This window comes from Antedon bifida, chromosome 1 (genome assembly GCF_963402885.1).
Source record: "Antedon bifida chromosome 1, ecAntBifi1.1, whole genome shotgun sequence".
Lineage (NCBI taxonomy): Eukaryota > Metazoa > Echinodermata > Crinoidea > Comatulida > Antedonidae > Antedon > Antedon bifida.
In genome coordinates, this window is record NC_136226.1 from 28,006,433 (window position 1) to 28,029,517 (window position 23,085).

General features: G+C 31.9%; 2 protein-coding genes across 4 annotated transcripts in view; one reads left to right on the plus strand and one right to left on the minus strand.

Moving 5' to 3' along the window:
- Positions 1-16,533, minus strand: part of LOC144848079 (trafficking kinesin-binding protein 1-like) — a 40,035-nt gene extending 23,502 nt beyond the window's left edge. For 2 of the 3 annotated variants that reach the window (XM_078704769.1, XM_078704760.1), the window contains exons 1-3: positions 16,441-16,533; positions 11,257-11,428; positions 7,008-7,229 (exon numbers count right to left, since the gene is read on the minus strand). In XM_078704769.1, the coding sequence (XP_078560895.1) occupies positions 7,008-7,229; positions 11,257-11,278 (244 nt within the window). In that variant the 5' untranslated portion in view covers positions 11,279-11,428; positions 16,441-16,533. Of the gene's footprint in view, positions 1-837; positions 1,009-7,007; positions 7,230-11,256; positions 11,429-16,440 lie in introns of those variants that run through there. The other variant, XM_078704777.1, reaches the window with a different exon arrangement.
- A 693-nt stretch (positions 16,534-17,226) lies between these two features.
- LOC144847948 (dnaJ homolog subfamily C member 13-like) overlaps positions 17,227-23,085 on the plus strand; it is a 48,027-nt gene continuing 42,168 nt past the window's right edge. Inside the window, exons 1-9 of the mRNA XM_078704559.1 lie at positions 17,227-17,317; positions 18,154-18,284; positions 19,189-19,264; positions 19,744-19,890; positions 20,406-20,447; positions 20,813-20,959; positions 21,424-21,477; positions 21,919-22,061; positions 22,302-22,461. Of these exons, the coding sequence (XP_078560685.1) occupies positions 18,202-18,284; positions 19,189-19,264; positions 19,744-19,890; positions 20,406-20,447; positions 20,813-20,959; positions 21,424-21,477; positions 21,919-22,061; positions 22,302-22,461 (852 nt within the window). The 5' untranslated portion in view covers positions 17,227-17,317; positions 18,154-18,201. The remainder of the gene's footprint in view (positions 17,318-18,153; positions 18,285-19,188; positions 19,265-19,743; positions 19,891-20,405; positions 20,448-20,812; positions 20,960-21,423; positions 21,478-21,918; positions 22,062-22,301; positions 22,462-23,085) is intronic.

A 23,085-nucleotide genomic window follows, 5' to 3' on the forward strand; every position in this document is an offset into this window, starting at 1 on the left:
ATGTTTACACGCTCTTTTCTCTGCCAGAAAATACAGTCCATCTTATGGTTTAGCTTACATGCATAGATATATATCCGCTTATCTAACATAAAATTCTGAAACCTGTCCGAGTTAATGACACAGAGGTATAAGAGAGTTAACAGATAAAATGAGCACTTGCGTCAGATGTAACTCGGATAAGATTCCTGATCATTTACCTCTGTTCTATGCACGCTTAACTCTATTCCATGTGAACACAGTCTTAGTATTTATTCGTTTTATTATTTATATTATATATATTTTTTAAAATTTAATATGCATCCAACCAGGATCCAACAGGATGGATAACTATTTTATAATTTATCATGCTAATAAACTAAGTCTCTCATTGAGGCTTAGGGAGTGGAATTGAACCCTGTACCTTGGGATGGAAGGCAAGCATGTTAACCACCAAGCTACAGCTCCACTACAAATAATTCTATACTTAGACACTCAAATACTATAAATGCTTTCTGTACAACTATTGTTTAATTGTGCTCAGGCAATTTTTTTGTTACTACGTAACTGTTGACCGTGTTTCATTAACTGGTGTTCATTTTGTATTTACTACATAATCGCATTACCGGTTGTTACTACATTAGCTGGCATTCTCTACAGTAGTTGCAACAGCATGAAATATGTTGTATGTTGCAAAACAATTGAATAAGTAAATACTTATTACCAAACGAAGTATTTTTGTTTACAAATCAACATCAAAACTTCTTTACTTCCGTTTTACTATTCGAAGTTCAATTTTGTACATTTGTGTACTTGATCATCTATCATCAATTTCAATACCAGGTAACAAACTGTACTTACCTACTAGGTGTTCAAATTCCAACGGATCTGGCTCAATGGTAGACGTAGAGGACCCGTCGTCATCCTCATCATTGTCGTCAGTTTCGTTTACGTCACAAATCATAAGTGACAGACATTTTGCCATTTTGAAATGCATTTTCTGCACCATGTAATATACTTATTTTGTGTTTTTGACACGCACTAGTTCCGTATACTTTAATAACGATAGTCTACAGTATTTTGAAAAAAGGCTGTATTGGTGGTCAGCAAAAACTTCATTACAACACGGCATGTAGTGATCTACCAAGAAGCTTGTTATCACCAAATGTGCATAGAAAATTATTAATAATGTTTGTTATGCAACAATTTATAAATATCAGCGTGGTTGGGTTTACAATGCTACATATTAGCTTTAATTACTCTTCTCGATCCAGGTACGCCAGTTTGTAATAAAAAATTACAAAAGCTATCATTATTAGTATTGATTTCTGCATTGTGGGTTGATAAAAAAAAATGCATAAAGTCCGTTCATCGAAAATACTTATTTTGAAGCTAAAGTAATATAATTTGTCCACAGTGGGTAGGCTTACTGTAGAAGGGACAGAAACAGCTTGTTAGTGCTTGATCAATGATGTTTGTAACGATTAAGAATAGTTGTTAAAGACTTAATGGCAGTGTTTGTAATCTCTATAGTACTTCTTGGAAATTTTCTTCTTTTTCTTCTTCAAAATCCAAGACTCTACACTTTTTCTTCAGATACTGATGTTTTGGCTTCAGTTAATAATACAAAATCTTACTGTTTAAATTAAAATCTATCTTCTCTTCTGAAGTAAAAGTCGAACTCCTTTCTTTTCTTAGATTTTAACGTTAGATAATAACTTAAAATCTTGAGAATAGGATTCAAATTCATGAATAAAACTTGGTTTTTTTTTTCCAAAATGATAACGATCATCCAACAAAAAAACCACAATTGGTACTTCTGCAAAAGTTAAAAACGTAATTGTGTATCAAGCTTTAAAGTAAATATTTTCTTCGGCAAAATAACTTCTTTGTCGCAAAATGTTGATTTCTTCCAAATAAAATTCACTATTACACTGCAAGTTAATAATAATTCCACAATAAAGAGTATTTGATCCAACAGCCAACAAAATCCACAATGAAAGATAAGCAACCTATGTACTGTGTGCAGAAGTCGTCTGCTCAATTAGTACTAGGCTATTAAACAGACACAAAAATACCACCAGGGAAAGGTGGAAAGCCCCTTCCCAGTCTGTGACCAAGGCTAGTATGTATTGCTAGGTTGATAGTTACAATTCTCTACATCCTTTTATTGGTTATTGATTGGTATGATCTATGCATTTAACAGGTCCATTGAAGCGCAAACAAAAATAACACGATGTTGGACCATTCCATTATTTGTCCAAACACAAACCATGTTGTATTTATCTTTCAGGTGGATTAATTTATAACAAACTCTGATTAAGGCGTTTTGCTATATAAATAAAAATACTTGTATAGGGTTGATGAAAAAAATACCTGACATTATATTTTGTACATAGATCTTTTGAATTACTTATTCAGTTATTAAACTATGAAAACAAGCTGGTAGGCAGAGTTGTAGAGATTTGTTGTTAAATATTCCATTGAATTAATTAATGAACATAAAATAACAATTTACAATTTGTTGGCGTACAGTACTTAAAACAAAGCTTGATACTTTAGGAGCTTAGTGTCTGGTTTCTAAACTAAAACCTGTTCTATTCCGTGGTAAATACCATCTACCTCCTTATGAGTATAGTGGGCTGGTAAAAATGTAGTAGTCCTTAGCAACAGGCAGCTTTGATAAACATAAAATCACAATTTGTAAATTTGTTTATATCTAGTTAAAGCCAAGATTTACAGTGCACTACTTTAGTAACTCAGTGTAGGCCTACAGTATGTGCGTATCCCAGCCGTTTAACGTTAAAATCTAGTTCTTTAAAGTTAAACATCAGGTCTCAATGCATAGTAGATGTCTCAATCCTTCTTTGATTAACAATAAACATGCTGTTTTTTATTTGTTTGTTTTTTAAAGCAGGGATGGAGGATGGAATATTCATAGTACCAATAAAATACGGCACAAGTAAATTAACAAGGTAATTATTAAAATAAAATCAGACCATCAATCATCAAGTATAAATGAATCAACAGATTAATTATATATTTTGATTGCCATTTTCCTATTTTGAAGGCTTTATATTGAATTTACGCTTTTGTTGGTGCCCTAATTATGAAAATTAATTAATTTCATGAGGCATTTGATTGACAATTTAGTATTTTCTAAATTAAACATGGTATAATAGTCTTCAAGCCTTTTAATATATATTAATTACCAATATACTACAATATAGTGTGACAAAAATGAAGACAGAAAATATAGATTACGAAAATTTCAGTTAAATTCTAAACATGCATTTAGTATATTAAGTTCTTCGTTTGTCATGACATCATCATTACCCAATCAAAATAGTGCAAAATGACATACACAAACATTATTACTGTACAATAGGCATAATGATTTGTAATAGTCCAAGGTGGCTGGCTGGGTACAAAATTTAGCCAAAATTATTGACCGGTGGATTATACTAGGGATAACAATGAATTACTAAAATCTTGTATCTTATTTATTCATAAATCATAATCAAAAAATTACTACTTTAAACATAATATACTTCCAGAGTTTAATTTAAAACATTTGATTTAGAAAAATATTGATTTTCTGGAACTATGTTTACACATATACAGATGATATCTACTTTAAAGGATCCATGTAAGAAATGGAAAAATCAATACGATTTAAAATATAATAATAAAGGTGCCATTTTTGACGTATAATTACATTATTGATCAAGGACAGTTTAATAGCTGTATGCACTATTTATCATATTATATGCTCATGAATCTTTTAAATAGGAACTATAGAGGGCAGTATGTATGTGAAGTCTAATATGAGGTTTTATCTATACATTACTATACATAATATTAATTTTGAGCATAAACAGAGTTATGCCATAGTATTAAATTAAAGTGAGTGGCCAAGCAGTTAAGACAGTGGAACCGTAATCCATAGCCATAACATCGGCAAGGGTTCGAGGCTCACTCACTCCATGGTTCTGGTGGTAGAAAAAGTCTTCTCGGATAAGGACTATAAACCGTAGGTCCAGTGTATGCATATTGCTCGTGTGTACTTTAAAGAACCTAGTACAGTACATCTTTCGAGACGAGTAGGGGGTTACCCCGGTGTACTAGTTCACACAAACATACACACTGTCGTGGACAGACGTAATGGCGCCGTAGTTGGCTGCCGATGACACGATGTGACCCTTAGGGAAGAAGAATGTTGTTGAAAAGGTGTAACATCTAAATCCACAGCGCTCTGATCTCATGAAATAGCGCTATATATAAATGTCGCATTACATTACAAAGCCTCATGGTTAAAATAAAATGAACTAGTGAGAAATTGAAAAATACTAGGCAGTAAACATAAATAGTTTCTCATACTTTATAAGCAGATACTGTATATTCTGATCCACCTATTCACTTCAGAAACAGTAATGTTCTGATGATGAGAATAGTTTCTAAAACATGTCAAGACATTTTAAGGCAGTTTGCCTATTTATCAAATTCCTCACAATCGTGATTTTAACTCGAAAGTTTGGTGGAATCATACATGATTTATCTAAGAAACAGTAATGAAATTTATTTTAAAAAGTGGACCAGGGGGGATTAAATAAAAGCAAAATATAGTCATAAGGAAGTCAGGAGGATCCCACAAAGATACTGTATCTTGAGACGGGACTGCCTGAGACAAAGGTACGGACGCATTCAACATTGAAATTGAAAGAGCAAACCAAAATGCAAGAAAACACTTATGATCAACGTATTCATAAACATGTGTTTTAATTGAGTCATCATTTATGCGAGATTAAAATGATATGACTCATATCAAAATAAAAAGTGATTAACTTTTAAAAGTAGGTGGATAGTTATTTCGAGGAAGTTATAAAAAATGACGGACTAAATTTGGGATTTGGTATAGTACGTACTGAATGAACCACATAACCTCATCTTCCTTCCTATCCTTTTAAAGGTCAATATTTGACCTTTGAGTATCACACATTTCTAAACTTTGGAATATCATTTAAATATGGGTATCTGCTTCTTTTTACAAGAAATATTACATTGTTTAATCAAATAATGGAAGTACTGTACTATAGAAACAGGCAAAGTTTAAAAAAGAAATATAATAACTAATAAGACTACTCAATAATTTACTTTCAAGTTTAACAAAAAATAACAGAGTACTATATAGTACAACCAAGTATACACTAGTCATATGTATTTAATACAACTTCTTAATCTACTGTAGTGTAAATTCCAACACAAGATTTTGGTGAATCAGTAGTTTAATAAAAATGATCTTAAGAAACTGAAATATTGAATTTGTGATATTAGATTACATGATTAATAAGAAAATGTGATGCTTTAATTAGCCCGTACCTAGACATAGTTAGAGTTCATCGACCTTGTACTTGACCACTAATTACTGTCAGTATTTCAATGAATATTAAAATATAAGAAAATCTCAGAAGTGGTTGCACTTTATTTCACTTTTAATGTTTTTTTTTTTTAAATGTGTTTTTAATTTGGGGAAAATGAAGGAGCGTAACAGTGCACTTTTCCAATCTGGCAGTAGGTATTTCATAAAGGCTGCAGTTCACAATTCATCCATAACTTGGATTCATTACTGTACTGTAGTTTCTGCCAACTTCTAGTCTCTGTTTGGTCAATGTTGCAGACTGTTATCAATGGCACTTTGCCAAATGTGCATGTGGTTATTGTACAGGTATCTCTCACATGATCATATGTAGTCTGGGCTCCAGACGGAGTTTTGTCTTAATATTAGTATAAATATAAATATTTTTGCACGTATGGCGTTTCATACGTGTATTACTTGAGTTTGGATACTCCGTCTGGGGAAACACGCACAAGTCACGTGGTTTGACACCAAGAATTCTTGGTGCATAAATTATCCAGTTGACTAGTTTCAGCCGCATGCCATTGGCTACTCACTCGTAGGCAGTTTTAATATTCATATTTCAGAATTTCAAAGACTCAACATCTAAGATGATACGCATGCGCTATGCTACGTTTAGACAATGTGTACTTGGGTACATTGATGAAAGTTTCTGAAGGCTAGAAATGATTTTATATGCCTAGTAGTCTGGTAAACATTTGATGGGATTTTTCCTTCTCCTTCTCCTTTCTTGATATGATAGGCTAGCTTCTCCGCCAAATCAAACATTGAATGGATCATATTATGCGGAGATATTTTGATTTAATTCCCACCCAGACCCTGTCCTGTTCTGTGTGGTAGTGTAGCCCTGTTGTGTGCCGGTCGGTGGTGGTATGTACCTTATTTATTGGCGTTTTATTTGGCAGGTCATACGTACGAGTTGAGTAGCCCTACGAAGGAGGCCTAGGCCAGGACTAAACAATTAATAAAACAAAACAACTTGGCAACACGATTTTATATTTCAACAGTTGTTCAGTCTCGATCGTACATTCAGCACGGTACGTACTCGATCTTTTTCATTTTGAAACAAAATGATCATTGGTTGATTCGAAATCCATATTTACATACCGCCCGCCCCATATAGCCAAATACGGTATGATAACCTACGTCATTCTTATCGGATGTTTGCGGTCTGCAAATCGATTTCTATACGTGTTTCACAAGTCTGTATTTTCAGACAAAAATCGCGGTCGAAATAAAAACAAATAAATAAATAAAAAAGACAATAAATACAGACTTGGTGCAAGTCTAGATCATATGAGACAATACCGTACATCTCATAGATGGCAATCAAAAAACAATACCTCATATAGGAATGTGTTAAAAATACCATATAGATATATCCATTGTAGTCTATCAAGAAGTACACACAGGAACGGAAGACTGTCTTTGGAGGCATGCGAGTACAATCACTCACCTAACACACTCTAAAATGCCCTTCTTGAGGAGTGCAATTTACAGCACACCCCAAGATACCAACCTACAGCACACCCGAATGTATTGAGTGAGTAATGCAATTTATCTCTGTATAAAAACAAGGCCTGGGAAGGTAAATAAAAAGGTACATTTTACTTACAAAAGTATTTTAATGTCTCTTCCATCATCAATGGCGACAATAGGTCATCTTCCAAGACGTCGGCGTCTATGTTCATATCCATGTTTCCGCATGTCTGTAGCCAGTCCCCGTGGCCATACGCGTAGCTTGACGTTGTGTCAGCTCGTAAACGATACAATGGTATTTTCTCTTCCAGGAGGCTTATTATCTCTATCTCAGGTATATCAGAAGTATTGTGAAGATCTGAAACAAAATATAATAGTATCATATTTAATATTAATTCTGGCATTTAACTAAATACAGTATTTAATTGTTGTTGAATAAAGACATCGTTACAGCTAATATTATTTTAGGAACTTTTGAATAGATGTTGGTACAACCATAATAAACAAAGTGAAATAAAAAAACTACTACTGTACCTGTACCATTGACTACCCCAATGGCATCAAAACAAAATATTTTAGTACAGTACCATAAACTACAAAGTTTAACCACAATGTAGTCAACACCATCCCTTATTTGCGCATGAAACCGCCACCCTTGCCCACCTCCCCAACCTCAAGACAGAAATTAAAATAGTACAATATAATAGCAGTGTTGAAACTAGTCCAATTAGTCAATGTTTTGAACATCAACATTTGTAGGGCTTGGTTGGATCCCGAACTGCAACTTAAACTTTTACAAGTTCAGAGTTCATCCACAGTACTGATAGACCTACCTGTCCAGCTACAGTCATATTAAAATGATTATGAATGAAAATAATCCTAAATAAATCTCAGAAGATAGAGTTCAGAAACAGCTTCTTCCTATAGTACTGTACTTAAGATGAAAGAATAGGAAACCTGAAAATAGACTAGCTGAGAAAAAGGTGTCAACATCCATCCAAGCGATATTGAGAAAATGTTAAGATATGATGCAAGAGATTGTCTTATTTCATCATATTATCAATACACTCAAGCTGCATCGCTATGATGGTTGATTGATCTGGGTATGAACTATCAACTGACTACACTTCAAGCACTCATCATTTTTAGCACCTAGCATGGATTTTACTAAGATTTTGGAAGGGAGTTAAAATACAGTATCTCGGGATGCCATATTACTGAACAATCAATTGCTTTGTTATTGAATAAGCAACTTCGATAACTCCAGAGAGCACCATATTTAAAAGGTCAATCGGGACAAAAAAGTTCCAACAAGGAGCGATGATGTAAAATTATAGCATCAAGCTAGCCTAAATGAAAATTTTTGTCACGATTGACCTTTTCAAATATCTATTTTATGAAATTATATTAAATTTAGGTATATTATTTATAGGTACTGGTTACGATGCTTTTTTCATGTACATCTATTTTGCATGCTAAAATCAACCAGTCAAATTTCATTTTAACCATGTTGTTTACATGACAATAAATACTATCATATATTAAATCGCATCATATTTTTAAACAGAGGTTATCCTCACCGCCTCTGCAACTATAGTATGACTATATAGTACTGTAAAGTTTATGAATATGCCAGAAAAAAAGACTTTTGTTTTGTATAATAAAGCATGGACCTCATTGATTTTGTTTTACTATTAGTATTAAGATACAGATAACAAAAGCCTTCGAATTATATACATTAGTTTAGCAACAAACTGTAAAATTCTATCATAAATATTTTTTTTAAGAGGATATTTTTTCTCTAACCTTTTGGCGGCACTCCAGAATAAAAAAGTTTTGTTATTATCAATAATCTGTGGACCTTGATTTTGTTTTCGATGTCTCTCTGTCATATAACAAAAGCAGATAACAAAGGCCTTTTTATAGCAAAAAAAAAAAAGATTAATGTCATTATAATTTGTACCATGTATAAAGGTCTCGAACACACTGTAGTGCATGTATTTGCTTAAAAAATTAATAGATCATTTTCCGATAAATGAATCAAACAAAACACAATTGTCATACAGATAAATAGATAACACCTACAGCTACACCTGAACTTGATAATAATATATAATAAATAATATTGTGGATTTATATAGGACCAAATATTGTATGTATACAAAAAAAGAATGCAGTGGCTACGTCTACGTCTAGTCATAGATGCACTCCCCGTGCTATGTCTACGCCTATTGAGACGATCAGGCTAAAAGCCCTCTTTCTCGGGCCTCTGGCACTCGTAACCTAAAAAAACCCTTCCTCTAGGAAAATGGTGAGAAAAGACGATGGTCAATAAAGTAGATGGCAAAAAACAAACTGATGCAGCATGAGGTTGCGAGACCTAGGCATTACCCATTCAGGTGTAGATGCAGCCAGTATGAAAAAAGAATATAAGGAAAAACCAGCTATAACAAAAAACCCAAGTATGGGGAGATGCTCTCATCCAAGGTTCAAACTTAGCATCATACTTTGTTTTGGTGGTGAACAAAATCTTTCTTAAAATAAACCAATAGATAATTTTCCATAGAATAATAGTCATTTCGGTTCCTATGGCATAAAAATACATAAAATTATTGGCCTACAGTTAAATAAAGCCAAAAGTTATGCTCAAATTAATTAATAATGTTATTTTTTCAGAATTTGATTTTAAAATAATGTTTTTTTCTGAACATTTTTATGAATCCGTGAAAAATAGCCACTTACCTAAACAATCGGCCCTCGTGCGCAAAACTCACGCATTAATGCATGGGAGTTGGCAGGTTAAAAGGATCTGTCCCATTTGTACGTACAGAAATTAATTGCATGTTAACTGCATTCATCACAGGTTATGGCTATCAATCTATTTTTAGTAGGTACAAAGTAGCCTTTGCTATGTTGTTGTATTGGAAATTTATGATGGCTCTAGACTGAAAACGTCACCTTCAGGAAATGCTCCCAAAGTACCTTCTCTTTGCTGAATATGCCTTACAAACCAATGAAAACCATATATGTACTTACATTTAATATTTTGTTTGTCAAACAGCGCAACAACATTTTATTAAAACGATTCACATGCAGACAATTATAACCTATTAAAACTCAGTACATCCTACGATTCATATGAAATTATTTTGCATAACAGATTAATATCATTAATTTATACAAAACAAACTGTATTCAAGGACACAGAAAGTTATTTATAAATTCATGTCAAAGGTGAGAATATATTGATTTGTTAATTGAAAGCAGATGCATTTTACATAAAATAATTTTAAACATTTCAATGTAAGTTGATACAGTACAAAACATATCAGTAAAAACATGTCTTTTTTCACATAGACAAGCATCTGTTTGTTCAAATAACCAATATATATCATTCTCTTTATCACCATGACGATCATCAACAGCTACCATCGTCAGAGCCTCATCCTAATGCTGCCACAAAAAGAATCCCAACCATCTATTCCTTCAATATCAAATTAGTATGCAAATTATATGCAGACAGGCAGATTTGACGGTTCGAACTAAACCCTTGCTGAAGAAGCGAAAGTGATGGTAAATAGGCCAAACTAGCCTAGTTTATGACGATTTTTACTTGACATCAAAACCCCTATAAAAACCCTGGCTACAGGCTTGTGCAGAAAGAAACCTTCCAATGAAACTAAATCTGTTATACACTCTACCTGACCAATGGTTACTTTTACTAACCACTGCCTGCCCAGTAGAACTTACCATGGTCCTAATAAAAGTAACCACGCCTGTTAAAAGGTCTAATACGAACGCGCGTCTCAGGTAAAAAAAATCATAGTTTTTAACATCAAGGTTAATACATTTTTGAATTTACCTGATAATGGAACCTGTTTCCATCAAGCCATTACTCTATCTCTGGCAGCCATCTTTCAACACCTGTATATGCCATTTAAGAAGCTGTATTTTACTTTGTGACCTCTCAGCCTAGCTAAACATCTATTACCTCAATGAAGGTGTATCATTAATGAGAGAAATCATCTCAGTCTCAATCACACTCCTTACCTCTAATGGCACTATGCTTTTATCAAATCTGTCTAATCTCTGCTGCCATTACAACCATGTACATATTAACCACCTTAATATGAAGCTACTGTGACCTCATATCTACTGTACAGTACATCTATGTAACTTCAATCAATCTTAGTCTATCAGTAAATAATGACCTCTTCTTACCTATAATGGCACATGCTTCCATCAAACCTTTCCAATCTCTGCTGCCATCAATACCATGTACATTAACCACCTTAAGATGAAGCTACTGTGACCTCTAATCTACTGTACATCTCTCAATCTGGATTTATCAGTAATGAAACAAATTATCTCTGTGTACTCCTTACCTGTAATGGTACCTGCTTCCATCAAGCCATTATACTCCGTCTCTCTTTCCTCCTCTTCTTCATGATCATAGCTGAATACTTCCTCGTAAGCACCAACTGGAGATGGTGGATCACTGTTTGTTGCCAGCTTGTCGGGTTCACAGTGCCACGATACTCAAAGACATTGCACCTTCTGTACAATTCATAAAAAAGAAGAAAAACAAACAAAATAAAATTACTGAATAATGAACTGAACTGAATTTTTAAGCCAAAATAAAATTACTGAACAATAAAACTGAACTGAATTTAAACCAAATGCAGAGAAAAAAGAATTGAAACTTTCTGTACTAATGCTATTAAGACCATAAGAAAACCAAGAAACTGGAACATAAGTTCATAAGTATGCGGTTCTAGTGCTATTGGCTTATAACTTAACCCTTCACCCTCAATGTGGTATACAGATGTAATTAATCAGCTACTGTTACTTGAATATTGTACTGTACTCTCTCCCTGTCTAAAACATACATATTTAATCTCTAAAAATAAATACAATTAGATTTAAAACAGAGATTTAAATCTATAAAAATAAATACAATTAAAGTTAAAACAGATTTAAATCTATGGAAAAAAAAACATAATTAGGGTAAATAAAAGGTGGTACATTTTAATATGGTTTCAAAACGATTTGTGTTTCATTATTACGTTATTTATCATTTACTTCCTGATTATAATGTAAGGTTTGAAACAATTGATTGAAAGAAACTATGATTAATATTTCTAAATCCATGCAAAAAAAATGAAAAATGTGATAGTCATTTTGAACCAGGTACTACAGTATTATGCCATAGAAACTTTAAACATACTGTAGTACCTTTTGTAAGTATTACAAAGAATATCATGAATACAATTCTGCATGTGTTTCTGATTCTCCATTGGTGGTGGATTACCTAATTAAAAAAGCAGTATTAATAATTTTTGTACTCTAAAATAAGGAAAACTTTGTTGAATACGAGATTCTTTGTTATTGCTGTATTTTAATGTCTTTGTCTACAATTACCAGGGAGATGTCTACAATTACCAGGGAGATGTCTCCTTGCAATTATGAAATAATATCAACAATGTTAGGAATACTTCAGGGAAGGGATAGCCTTCAATTTAACAAAGAGCATTAAAAACAATAGCAGAAACTTTCAAGTACTGTACTGTAGATAATATTCTATATAAACAATTAATATAAATTGGATTCTACTTGGGATGTCAGAAAGCAAACAATAATATTTTGTTGACTACAGTTACATAACAGTTTCTTTGATATTATAATAAATTTATTTTAGTTAAGATCATAGGAGGACTGCTGACTCTCAAATTGAAGTTATAGTTAAATCTTGTGTAATTTCGCTGTATATTTTACATTACATTATGGTTTGTTTATTATACACAGTTTACCCATTTTTTTTATGTAAACAAACAATTTGTTTAATTGTTTTATATTATAAAATCTTTTTAAAAGATAACAAATATTATGAAAGTTATTTATTTATTACTGTACAGTATTATTATTTAATTATTTTTAATTTTTTTTCTCCTCCCCCTCAAAATCCACTTTTTTGTAATGGTGATCTTATTTTGGTGACCTACCACACACCATTTTATCTTTATAAATTATAGTATATTATTTCATTTCTTGTTCTTACTATTCATTACAATATTTTTATACAATGTGTTTGATATACAAATAAAACAAACAACAAAAAACTTTTAAATTAACATTTTAAGAAATGAGTAGGGTATAATAACCTGTAAAATTAAATGGAAGGTCAATAGTATGATGTAATTATTGAACCTTGGATAGGACAGTAATTACAATTTGACAATGAAGGAAAGAACTGGACAACTGCCTAAAGTAAAAAAACATAATATCTAAAATAGAAGTACTTTAATACAGGAAATCCTAAATAGCTGCAAGCGAAATAAACTTGACATGTAATTAAAATAGAGTTGAATTTAAATTTAAAGGTCATTAATTTATACATAGTTTTATAGCATGGAGGAAACATACAGACTTAATGGTTTAAAAGTCTCTACAATATTTAGTTACAAATTAAATTGTGCCTATTTCACACAAGATGTCTTTTATCTTAAAAACAAGAAAAAACCTGGACTATTTATTCTTTACTAAGGCTTACAGTACTTTAATATTATTATTATTCAAACTTGTTTTTCTCCAATTTCGTACACTTTGCAAGTGTGGTCACTTAAAAAAAAACACTTAATTTATGGCAATTGAGAGCCTAAAATGATCACAAAAACTATTCCATTTTTGGTGTTTTGACTAGATATACTGTAGGCAAGGATTGTTGTAATGTAAAATTGTAATAATAATAATATATAATTAATATTAGATTAATAATAATATTAATAAAGATAAAATTGTATGAAGATTAATGAATGACATATTTATACAGTTGATTCACTTTTCTGAACACAACCTTATTATTAAATTCTTAATTCTAGGTTAACACAATTTACAAATAGTAAAAAGTTAATTCATGAGGAACAAGCAGGCTTTCGTAAGGGATATAGAACGACAGATAATATATTCATTTTAGATACCGTCATCTCTAAATACTTAGATAAAAAGAGGGGTAGGATTTTTGTTTGTTTTGTTGATCTTAAACGTGCCTTTGACTCTATAAATCATACACTTTTACTACATAAGCTGAAATATATCGGTGTTTCAGGCAGAATGTTAAACATAATAAATTCCTTATACCAAAACTTATCTGCTCATGTTAAAATTGGCAACAAACTTAGTCCATCTTTTAATTGTTCGATTGGAGTACAACAAGGTTCTCCGTTGTCATCTTTACTCTTTAATATTTACATTAATGATTTGAGTGGTATACTTAATCAGGTAAACGATTTCATTCAAATTGGAGATTGTCATATGAATCATCTTCTTTATGCAGATGACTTAGTGCTTGTTAGTGATACGGTGAAAGGTCTCCAAAAATTAATAAATAAACTTGAACTTTATTGTGATACTTGGAAACTTACTGTAAATACTACAAAATCCAAAATTATGGTTTTTAAAAATGGCCGCAATTTAAGGAACATCGAAAAATGGAAGTATAAAAATATTCAATTAAAAATTGTTAATTCGTATAATTATCTTGGTGTTATTTTTAGTTCAAATGGTACATGGAACAACTCAATGCAACATAATCAACAAAAAGCAAATCAAAGTTTATTCTGCTTAAAATCATTTATTTATCGTAACTTATCTTTTCTTCCAATTAAAACATGGAACCATATTTTTGATGTGAAATTACTTCCTATTTTAACGTATGGAAGCGAAATCTGGGGAATGTCAGATAGCATAAACATTATTGAAAAAACGCATACTAAATTTTGTAGATATTTATTGCAAGTTGGGAAAAATGCACCAAATGCCGCTGTTACTTCTGAGTTAGGTAGATTACCGCTTTCTTTGGATTGTTTAGTTACAGTTATAAGATTTTGGTTACATATTATTACTTTAGATCATGACAGATTCATTTTTAAGTGTTATGAGTTTCAACTTAGAAAAGTTAACCGTAATGAGAATTGTTGGGCACAACAGGTCAAACACTTACTTTTTTCTACTGGTTTTGGTTATATATGGTTACAACAATATGTTAATAGTAAAGGTTTATTTTTGAGAGAATTTAAGTTGCGCTTATGTGATATTGAAAAACAAAAATGCATTCAAAAATTTAGTTTACATAATAAGTTAAAGCTCTTTTCTCTTTATAAAAAAGAAATATGTTTAAGTTATCACTTGACCAACATCATTAATTTTAAACAAAGAAGATTATTAACTAAGTTACGTTTAGGAATATTAGAGCTAGAAATTGAAAAGGGCAGATGGGAGGGTGTAGAAAGGTATAAGAGAACGTGTAAATTATGTAAAAAGAACATTATTGAGGATGAATATCATTTTATTTTGCAATGCACATTTTACAATGATTTAAGAAAAAGTTTTATTCCAAGATTTATTCGTGTTTTTCCTTCTATTAATAAGCTATGTTTATTACTTTCCAACACAAATTTTACTTATAATTTAGGAAAATACGTCTACTTTGCTTTTGAAAGAAGAAACCATTATCTTAAGTTATAGTTATTTTTATTTGTTTGTATTAGGGCCAAAGGCCAATATACATTGAAATAATAAATTCCCTGAAAAGGGAAAGAAAGAGAAAGATTAAATGGACATTTTCTTAAGAAACGAATAAGGGGCAATTAATAATATACTTTACAGTATGTTTTAAAACTACAGCCAACCCCTATTGAGAGGATATTAAAGGGACATTTTGCTAGGTTCTGAAGTTGTCCCAGTAACTTGATGTATGCATGGAACTGATATTTATTGTACAGCCAATCTGCCATGAATTCAATATAAAAGGGGCACATACTATAACAACAAATTTAGTGTATTTAATTTAACAATTATGTACTGTATTGGAAACAAAGAATAATAATGATAAAATGACTATATGGATCTATGAAGATTATAAACTAAAGTAATGGAAAATCATTGAAGCATAAGAAAGATTCTGAATAATTAGCCAGGATCAATAAGAAGTGCATCCTACTACGATTTTATCAATCTATTGTAAAAGAATCATTGTATGTCTAGGTACACTAGAGTAGTACACTTTAGTTAAAACTACTCATCTTTTAGGGTATCAAATAAATAAATGTATAACTTTGGATTAGCCTAGGCCCTAGCCTACTACTAGTACACAGTGAGTGGACCACTGGTTGGAATTTGTTGTCTTTTCTGCACCTATCTACACAGAGTTAGCTAGGCTAGCCTTCTTTTTTAGGTTTCAATTTAATTGAATATCACCAGAGATGGTATAGGCCGCTATGCCAAACTTATTAATATCAGGCCTAAAAGAACAACAATGTTTAGGCAATATTCCTCTAGCCTACTACTGAGCCTGCATACCCAGGCTATATCTGACGAGAGTACTCACGCCGGGCGGACTCCAAACCGGGTGTTACTCGGACACTTCTGCTTGTGAACGCCTTCTTCTTCGGCCTGCTGGCTAGCCTAGCTAGAAGGCTGGCTTGCGATTCTATGTTACTTGACGGCCTCTTCAAAAGGCATCAAATAATAAAGTCTACATAATTAATAAAGGTATCTAAAATTCCACTTACCAAAATAATTTGTTTATAGTATCAATTTACACACGTAATCAATCTCCAAAACTAGTAAATATTATTTGTGATCAAGATGAGACGATTTTCATTTTATATCAAAACGTATGAGGCGCCACTGCCGTATAATGATTTTATTAAAGAGATATCTCACTTTATTGTGTGATACAACGTGTAAGAAAAGAAATATGTTAAAGTAGGAGTTTAATTTACCATAAATGAATTAGAATTGAGAATACTGTTTTACTGCACCAGTAACAAGTTTAACAACTATGTTCTGGGAAGTGATGTACTTTCCCTCGGCAATAATACTTTAATGTGTTTTGACAAAATAATGTAACATTATTATCTAACAAGATAATGGAAAATACGAAGTGATCTTACAAATACAACGCAGTTTTGTGTTGCGGTATAGACTGTATTATAATATATCTTTTCAGTTATTATTTTTATTTAGGACCTACTGTTATTATTTTCAGTTTTTCACTATTACTATTTTAAATTATTTTTCAGTTATTTACTACTTAATTTGTGTAATTTGTTGTATTTTTGTATCTGCTTGCTGTTTATATATTTATTTTAAGAACGCATCGTGTATGAACGTGTGTCATCTCTAAAGGTGTAGTTTCAATAAATATTATAATATAGCGTGCCATAGTATTCATTCGGCAGTCGAGAATTCACTGTGGCTGCCCACCATGTAGTAGATGTGGAAGCAGCAATACGTAACTACTTCAACTTCCGGGTTTTGTTTAGCGCATGCTCTTTAATTTTTAGCCGTGTCCATGAAAAATGGCGACGAGCATAGTCACGAGATCAGGATAAGATAATTCTACGAAATTTGTCTTTCCCGTTATTGATTAAGTTTAAAAGTTTGGTAAGACGAAGTCGAATAAATTAGTTAATATTTGCAATTATAAAATTTACATTATTTGTAGTGTTATTCTGATAATTGAATCTTGTAAACAACTAGGCTAGGCCCTGCTTGAAAATCACCGGTCCATGCGCGAGAGAGGGAGGAAAGGTCATTCGATTAGGGTCGGCCGCCCTTCCTACTACTTACTGTAAATTGGCCTCAAGTGGTTAGCCAGGCTTAGGCCAGTACCGTTGTTCCTAAAATGCCATATACTGGCGATATTATTAACCAAGGTTGTTTGTTACTACAATATTCTTTTTAGAATAAACATTCAATAAATGATTTTTAATTTTAATCATTTTGAATTAAAAATATTTAAAAAAAATATTTTTGCATCCATATCTAATTTTTTTGTCTCGCACTTATATACACAATTTTACGTGCTACGCAAGCCATCTTGGGATGACAAACAGTGATATGACAAACCAAAGTGTAAAAAAACAAAAATAACATAGGCCTAGGCCTAGCATTTTCAGGGGGATTTCAGGACACTATGTTCATTTAAAGGGAGGGTTGTATGAGAAAAAATATTACTGTAAATTGTTCTTAAAAGATTGGCCTACTACATCACTCTGTATGATTGAATTTTATATCTGATTGTAGCCTGTGTATGAACCTAACTTCATATAAGTATCTAGAAGTAGTATGTCGTTGGGTTGAAACAACCTTTGCAAAAAAAATTTGAGGCTCAGCTGAATGGGCTTGTGAGAAACTAGCCTGGTAATATAACAATTTCAAAAATCAAGCCTTGATATTTATAAATATACTGTAATTTACATTAGAACTTTATTTTTAAGAATATTAGAATATTTTTTGATGTTTGTGTGAAGAGATATTGGAACAAAATGTCAGAAAGTAAGACGATACCAAAGAAGGGAAATGTGGATGTAGCTAGCTACTTTACAACAAAACACTCTTGGAGGGGCAAGTAAGTACACTACAAATATTTATTATAAAAATAAACAAGTTGTAGTGGAGCTGTAGCTTGAAGGTTAACATGCTTGCCTTCCAATCCCTAGGTCCAGGGTTCAATCCTTACCAAGTTCCAGGGTTGTAACTCCACTAAGCCTCAAATGAGATGTAGTTTATAAGCGCGATAAAGTATAAAATAGTTTATCCATCTTGTAATTGGTGAGTTTGTGCTCGCTGCTGGATGCGTACAAAATAAAAATAAGTAATCAAAATAAAAGTACTGAAGTAAGGTTATTTTGAATAACTTATTGTAGAGTGCAACACCATTATCTAAACATAATTTACAAATAATAAATGTTTATGAGTTGGATGGTGAGAATATTTCATGAGTTAAAAAATTGAACAATTGTGTTTTTTTAACTACACAAATTCCAATTTATTATAATTGATTTGTACCTTATAACTTGATTATTTTTTGTGTGTTTTGAGGATTTTACCTAATGTATGTCGTAAAAGTGAATTTTTTATTTTTGAGTTTACAGCACTACTAAGATTATTGTTAGATTTGTGGTTATGTTCTGTTGTTATTCTGTTTTAGGTGATTTCAACAAATGTGTTAAATCAATTATGTTGTTATTTTTCTAACTGAGTTCAGCCTTCCTAAATAAGTCTACAGTATCTTGGGGTGGAAACTAGCTATAGAAATCTGCGAAAGCTTGGTGTTGCAGAAGTTTTAAAGGCAGGCTAGTCACGTGATCAAGAGGTCATGAATTTTATTCGCATCCGAATATTACTGAAGTGCTCTTAATGTTCTGAGCGTTGAGCAGAATTACATCAGAGTTGACCAAAATATCTGACTTATTGTTGAGTATAAACAACTAATTTCTTCATAATAACCTGAGTTTTTATTAAAAATTCAGATACAAAAGAATTTTTGCTGTTGGTACCAAGGGAGTGACCACATATAACCCTGGAACTTTAGAAAATACAAACCATGTAAGTACTCTAACTTCTGCAATTGTGTTTTGTTGTAAAACCCTAATATACGATAGCATATTCTTATTCTTTATTGCAAAAAAACATAAAAAAGAACAACAAACAACTACAAACAAACAACTACAAAGTAAGTTGCAGGAAACACAAAAGGGAACTAAACCCCTACTGTATGGCTAAGAGCCATTTTTACCCATACTCAGTGTTAACCTGCAGTGGGATGCTTCAGGTGGGCGGAGGGGAGGGGCTGTATTAAAATTAAGCTGGGCAGTAGACCTTAAAGTAATGCTTAGGCTAAACTTTGTCATTGCCATTACAATACCCAACACCGCCAAACATCACAATAACGTTATTATTATTATTTATTCAGGCAAAAGATACATTTTACAAAATATAATACAAATTAAACAAACAAGACGCAAGGAGAAAATATATCATTCTTGAGTTTTAAACGAATATTCAAACAAATACATTTTTTTTAGTGGATGTATGAAGAATTTGTGAGTATTGGCCCGAATGTAAAAGCTCAAACTACCAATGAGTTCACCATTATTTTCCGACGCGGAAAGAAGAATGAATCAATGCGCTTTTCAACGGAACACCGAGCTGATCTCGTTACAGAAGCCATGGTACATATATATCGTATATGCTCGGGTATAATCCCACTTCGAGTTTAATCCCACCTCCTACTTTATGTCTGATTTCACAAACAGGCATATCCCTAGGTATAGTCCCAGTATGTATGGATGTAGGCCTCTCTTTAGCCAGTTCAGATGAGTTTTTGGTTGGAAATGCTTACCATTTTTCCTGAACCAGGGTTGCCCGGGTATAGTCCCACCCTCCAAAGTCGGCCCAATTTGATTTCTAGGTGGGTGGGATTTTACCAGAGGATATACAGTAATTTATTTTTATTTGTTTATTTTTTGGGTCCAGGAACTAAGCAAATGTTTGCCCTACTAAAAATGAGAACACGTTTGGGCAAACAATTTGCCAATGCTATTTATTATTGATGTTTTACTTCATGTTTCGTATTCCATATTTTTGTAAATCTCAAGCAATTTAGTTTTAAAATTTTTTTCATTTATTTTCTTATTTTATATCTCGTTTTCTTATTTACGCTCTCTGAACTTTTATTTAATTTCAGAGATTCAAGGAACAATTTTGTGGATACAAGTCCAAGTCAAAAGTTAGTTACTTACTGTTGTTACTTAAGCATTAGTTTTTTAATTGAAAATATCTCACAAATTATTAATTTAAGATTATTAATATTTAATATGTTTAAATTATGTTTAAATTATGTTTATATTCATGAATATTGTACATGGTAATAAATAACAATAATAATTTTACCAAAAGCTTTTTTTCACCAATTTAAAAAAAAAATTACAATTGCGTACTGTAGGTTTGTGATGAAACAAATACTAACCCAAGCTCGTCATTGTTTTGCTAACTCAATACCAGTATATATCTATATAAAATGTTTCAATTTTAGCCAAATGAGGCAGCCATTATTGCATTACAATTGTTTCCTGTTTAATTGTCTTTTTACAGCGTTTTAATTGTTACAAACATCACTGGAGTGAAAACCGTGTGCCTGTTATACTTGACGTCAATGATTGCGGAATCGATCAAGTGAATGCTGCAACTAATAAAATTCTTACTACCTACTACTATAAAGATATTGAAGGTTTTACCCAAGTTAGTATCGAATCATTACTTTCAATAGCTTCCTAAACTCACTGTAAAAAAATTGCCATTAGAAAATGTGTTTGCCTTCTAAAGCTCTGTCTACATACTATCAAACTTTATGTGACAAAAAAATGTGATGTGCCCATATATAGATATGATGATGTCATATCACTACCATATTTGGACATACCACTACCATATTTGGGCACATCACATTTTTTTTGTCAAACTAATTTGATAGTGTAGACAGAGCTTATGGTTAATTCCCAAAATCAAATCCTAACCTAGTGCCATGATTGTAGATCCTGACCTAGTGCCAGATAGGTAAAACTATTTATTAGACCCTCAACAGCAGTCCAGCACCTACCATAATCTGCAAACTGAATAGTGTGCTAAGTTCAATATGCACTGGATATACACGGCACCAACTTGTATTAAATTGTTAACTGTTGAATTTCTTCCTTATTCTTTAGGTTAGCGGTTATCCTGGTGGATTTGCTATTATCTATGGTGGTTTTAGTCGACTGGTAAGTTTCTTTGAAAATGTATATTCTATTATAACAAGAATGTTTAAAGATGTTTTGTCCCCCAAAAACATGACAAATTAAGATTAATAAAATCAGATAAGCCATATTGCAGTTTTAATAAAGTTATTCACTTCTGTAGAAAAAAAAACGCAACAATTAATATTTCATAATAATAAAAATACAAAAAAAGAATAATTTTAACCAAAAACTGTCTGACAGACAATTTAAGTACTTTTTCCTTTAAATTACATTTTTTCGGGTAAATAATTTTTTCGATTCAGTTTTTAGTCAAAGTGAATAACTATTATGTGACATTAAAATGACATATTAAAAAAAAAATGTTTTTTAAAATTATTTTTTAGGGGGACAATATATCTTGAATGTATCTAGCTATAGACATTTAAATTTTGTACACATTTTTTTAACACATTTTCTTTACAGCATTTATTTGCATCAGACCAGAGGGATGACTTACTAAAGTATGCCATTGAATGCGCAGGTTGTTATATTGGCATCACGCTCCGCACACGGAAAGACCCAATCACCTTCGACCAGTTTGTGTTAAATAGATTTGGAAAATACAGGTAAAAGGACTATTTTAAAATAAAAAGGAAAATATAGGTAGAAGAAAAATTTAAACAAGAATCAACAGAGAAAAAAACAATCAATTATCGGCAATAATATAGTATATATGTCCTCGCCAGGCTTATAAATCTTCACTGGGATGCTAGAAACCCTTTTTATGAAGTATCATGTGCTTAACTTATGTTTTAATGAAAAACAAATTGAATTTTATGTAATAAATGTTTACTTTTGTTTTTCAGTGATGACAACAGTATGACATCATTAGCAGAATTCAATGTTCAAAAATATTCGCAGCGCCATGTAGACCCTGTGAGGCGTGTTCTATGTCTGACAGAAACGTGCTTAGTAGAGCGAGACCCTGCTACATACAACACAGTATCTGCTAAGCCTTTGTGTGATGTAAGGTTTTTATTCCTTATTATAATAATTATAATAATAATAATAATTAATTATTATTATAATAAGTCTAAATTAAGAAAATGTTTTTTGAGTTGAATTGTTCTTTCTATTATTAGGTTATATGCATGATATGCATATAACCTCTTGATTCTGTCAGGATCTTTATTTATTTATTTATTTATTTATTCTTTCCTTAGCACTATTTTGTCCGTGAATTATCTTGGCATCAGTTTCATCTAGCTAAGTCAATTTTTCAGAGTATATTCCTTATGGCCAGGAATCGATGTGGTCATGTTTTCACGGTGCGCAATCATAAATTACGCGGTCTACGCGCGATTTAATGAAATCACGTTTGTAATCATATCTTCACAAGCATGAATCACTTTTAAACAAAATTTGGTACTCATAAATTTCAGGTCATATTTCATCATATGGCAATATAATTACGTGCGTAGCGCATATAACGCATGCGTACGCGCGCTTAAAAGTTTTAAAATTGTCAAAATTTATTTTCGATGAAATTAGAGTACGTTTCAGGCAATTTTAAGCGTTTAAAAAATTGCCACGAGTGCGCAGAATTTTGCACGCGCACTGCGCGTTAAACGTTAATGCGCACTCTTTTTG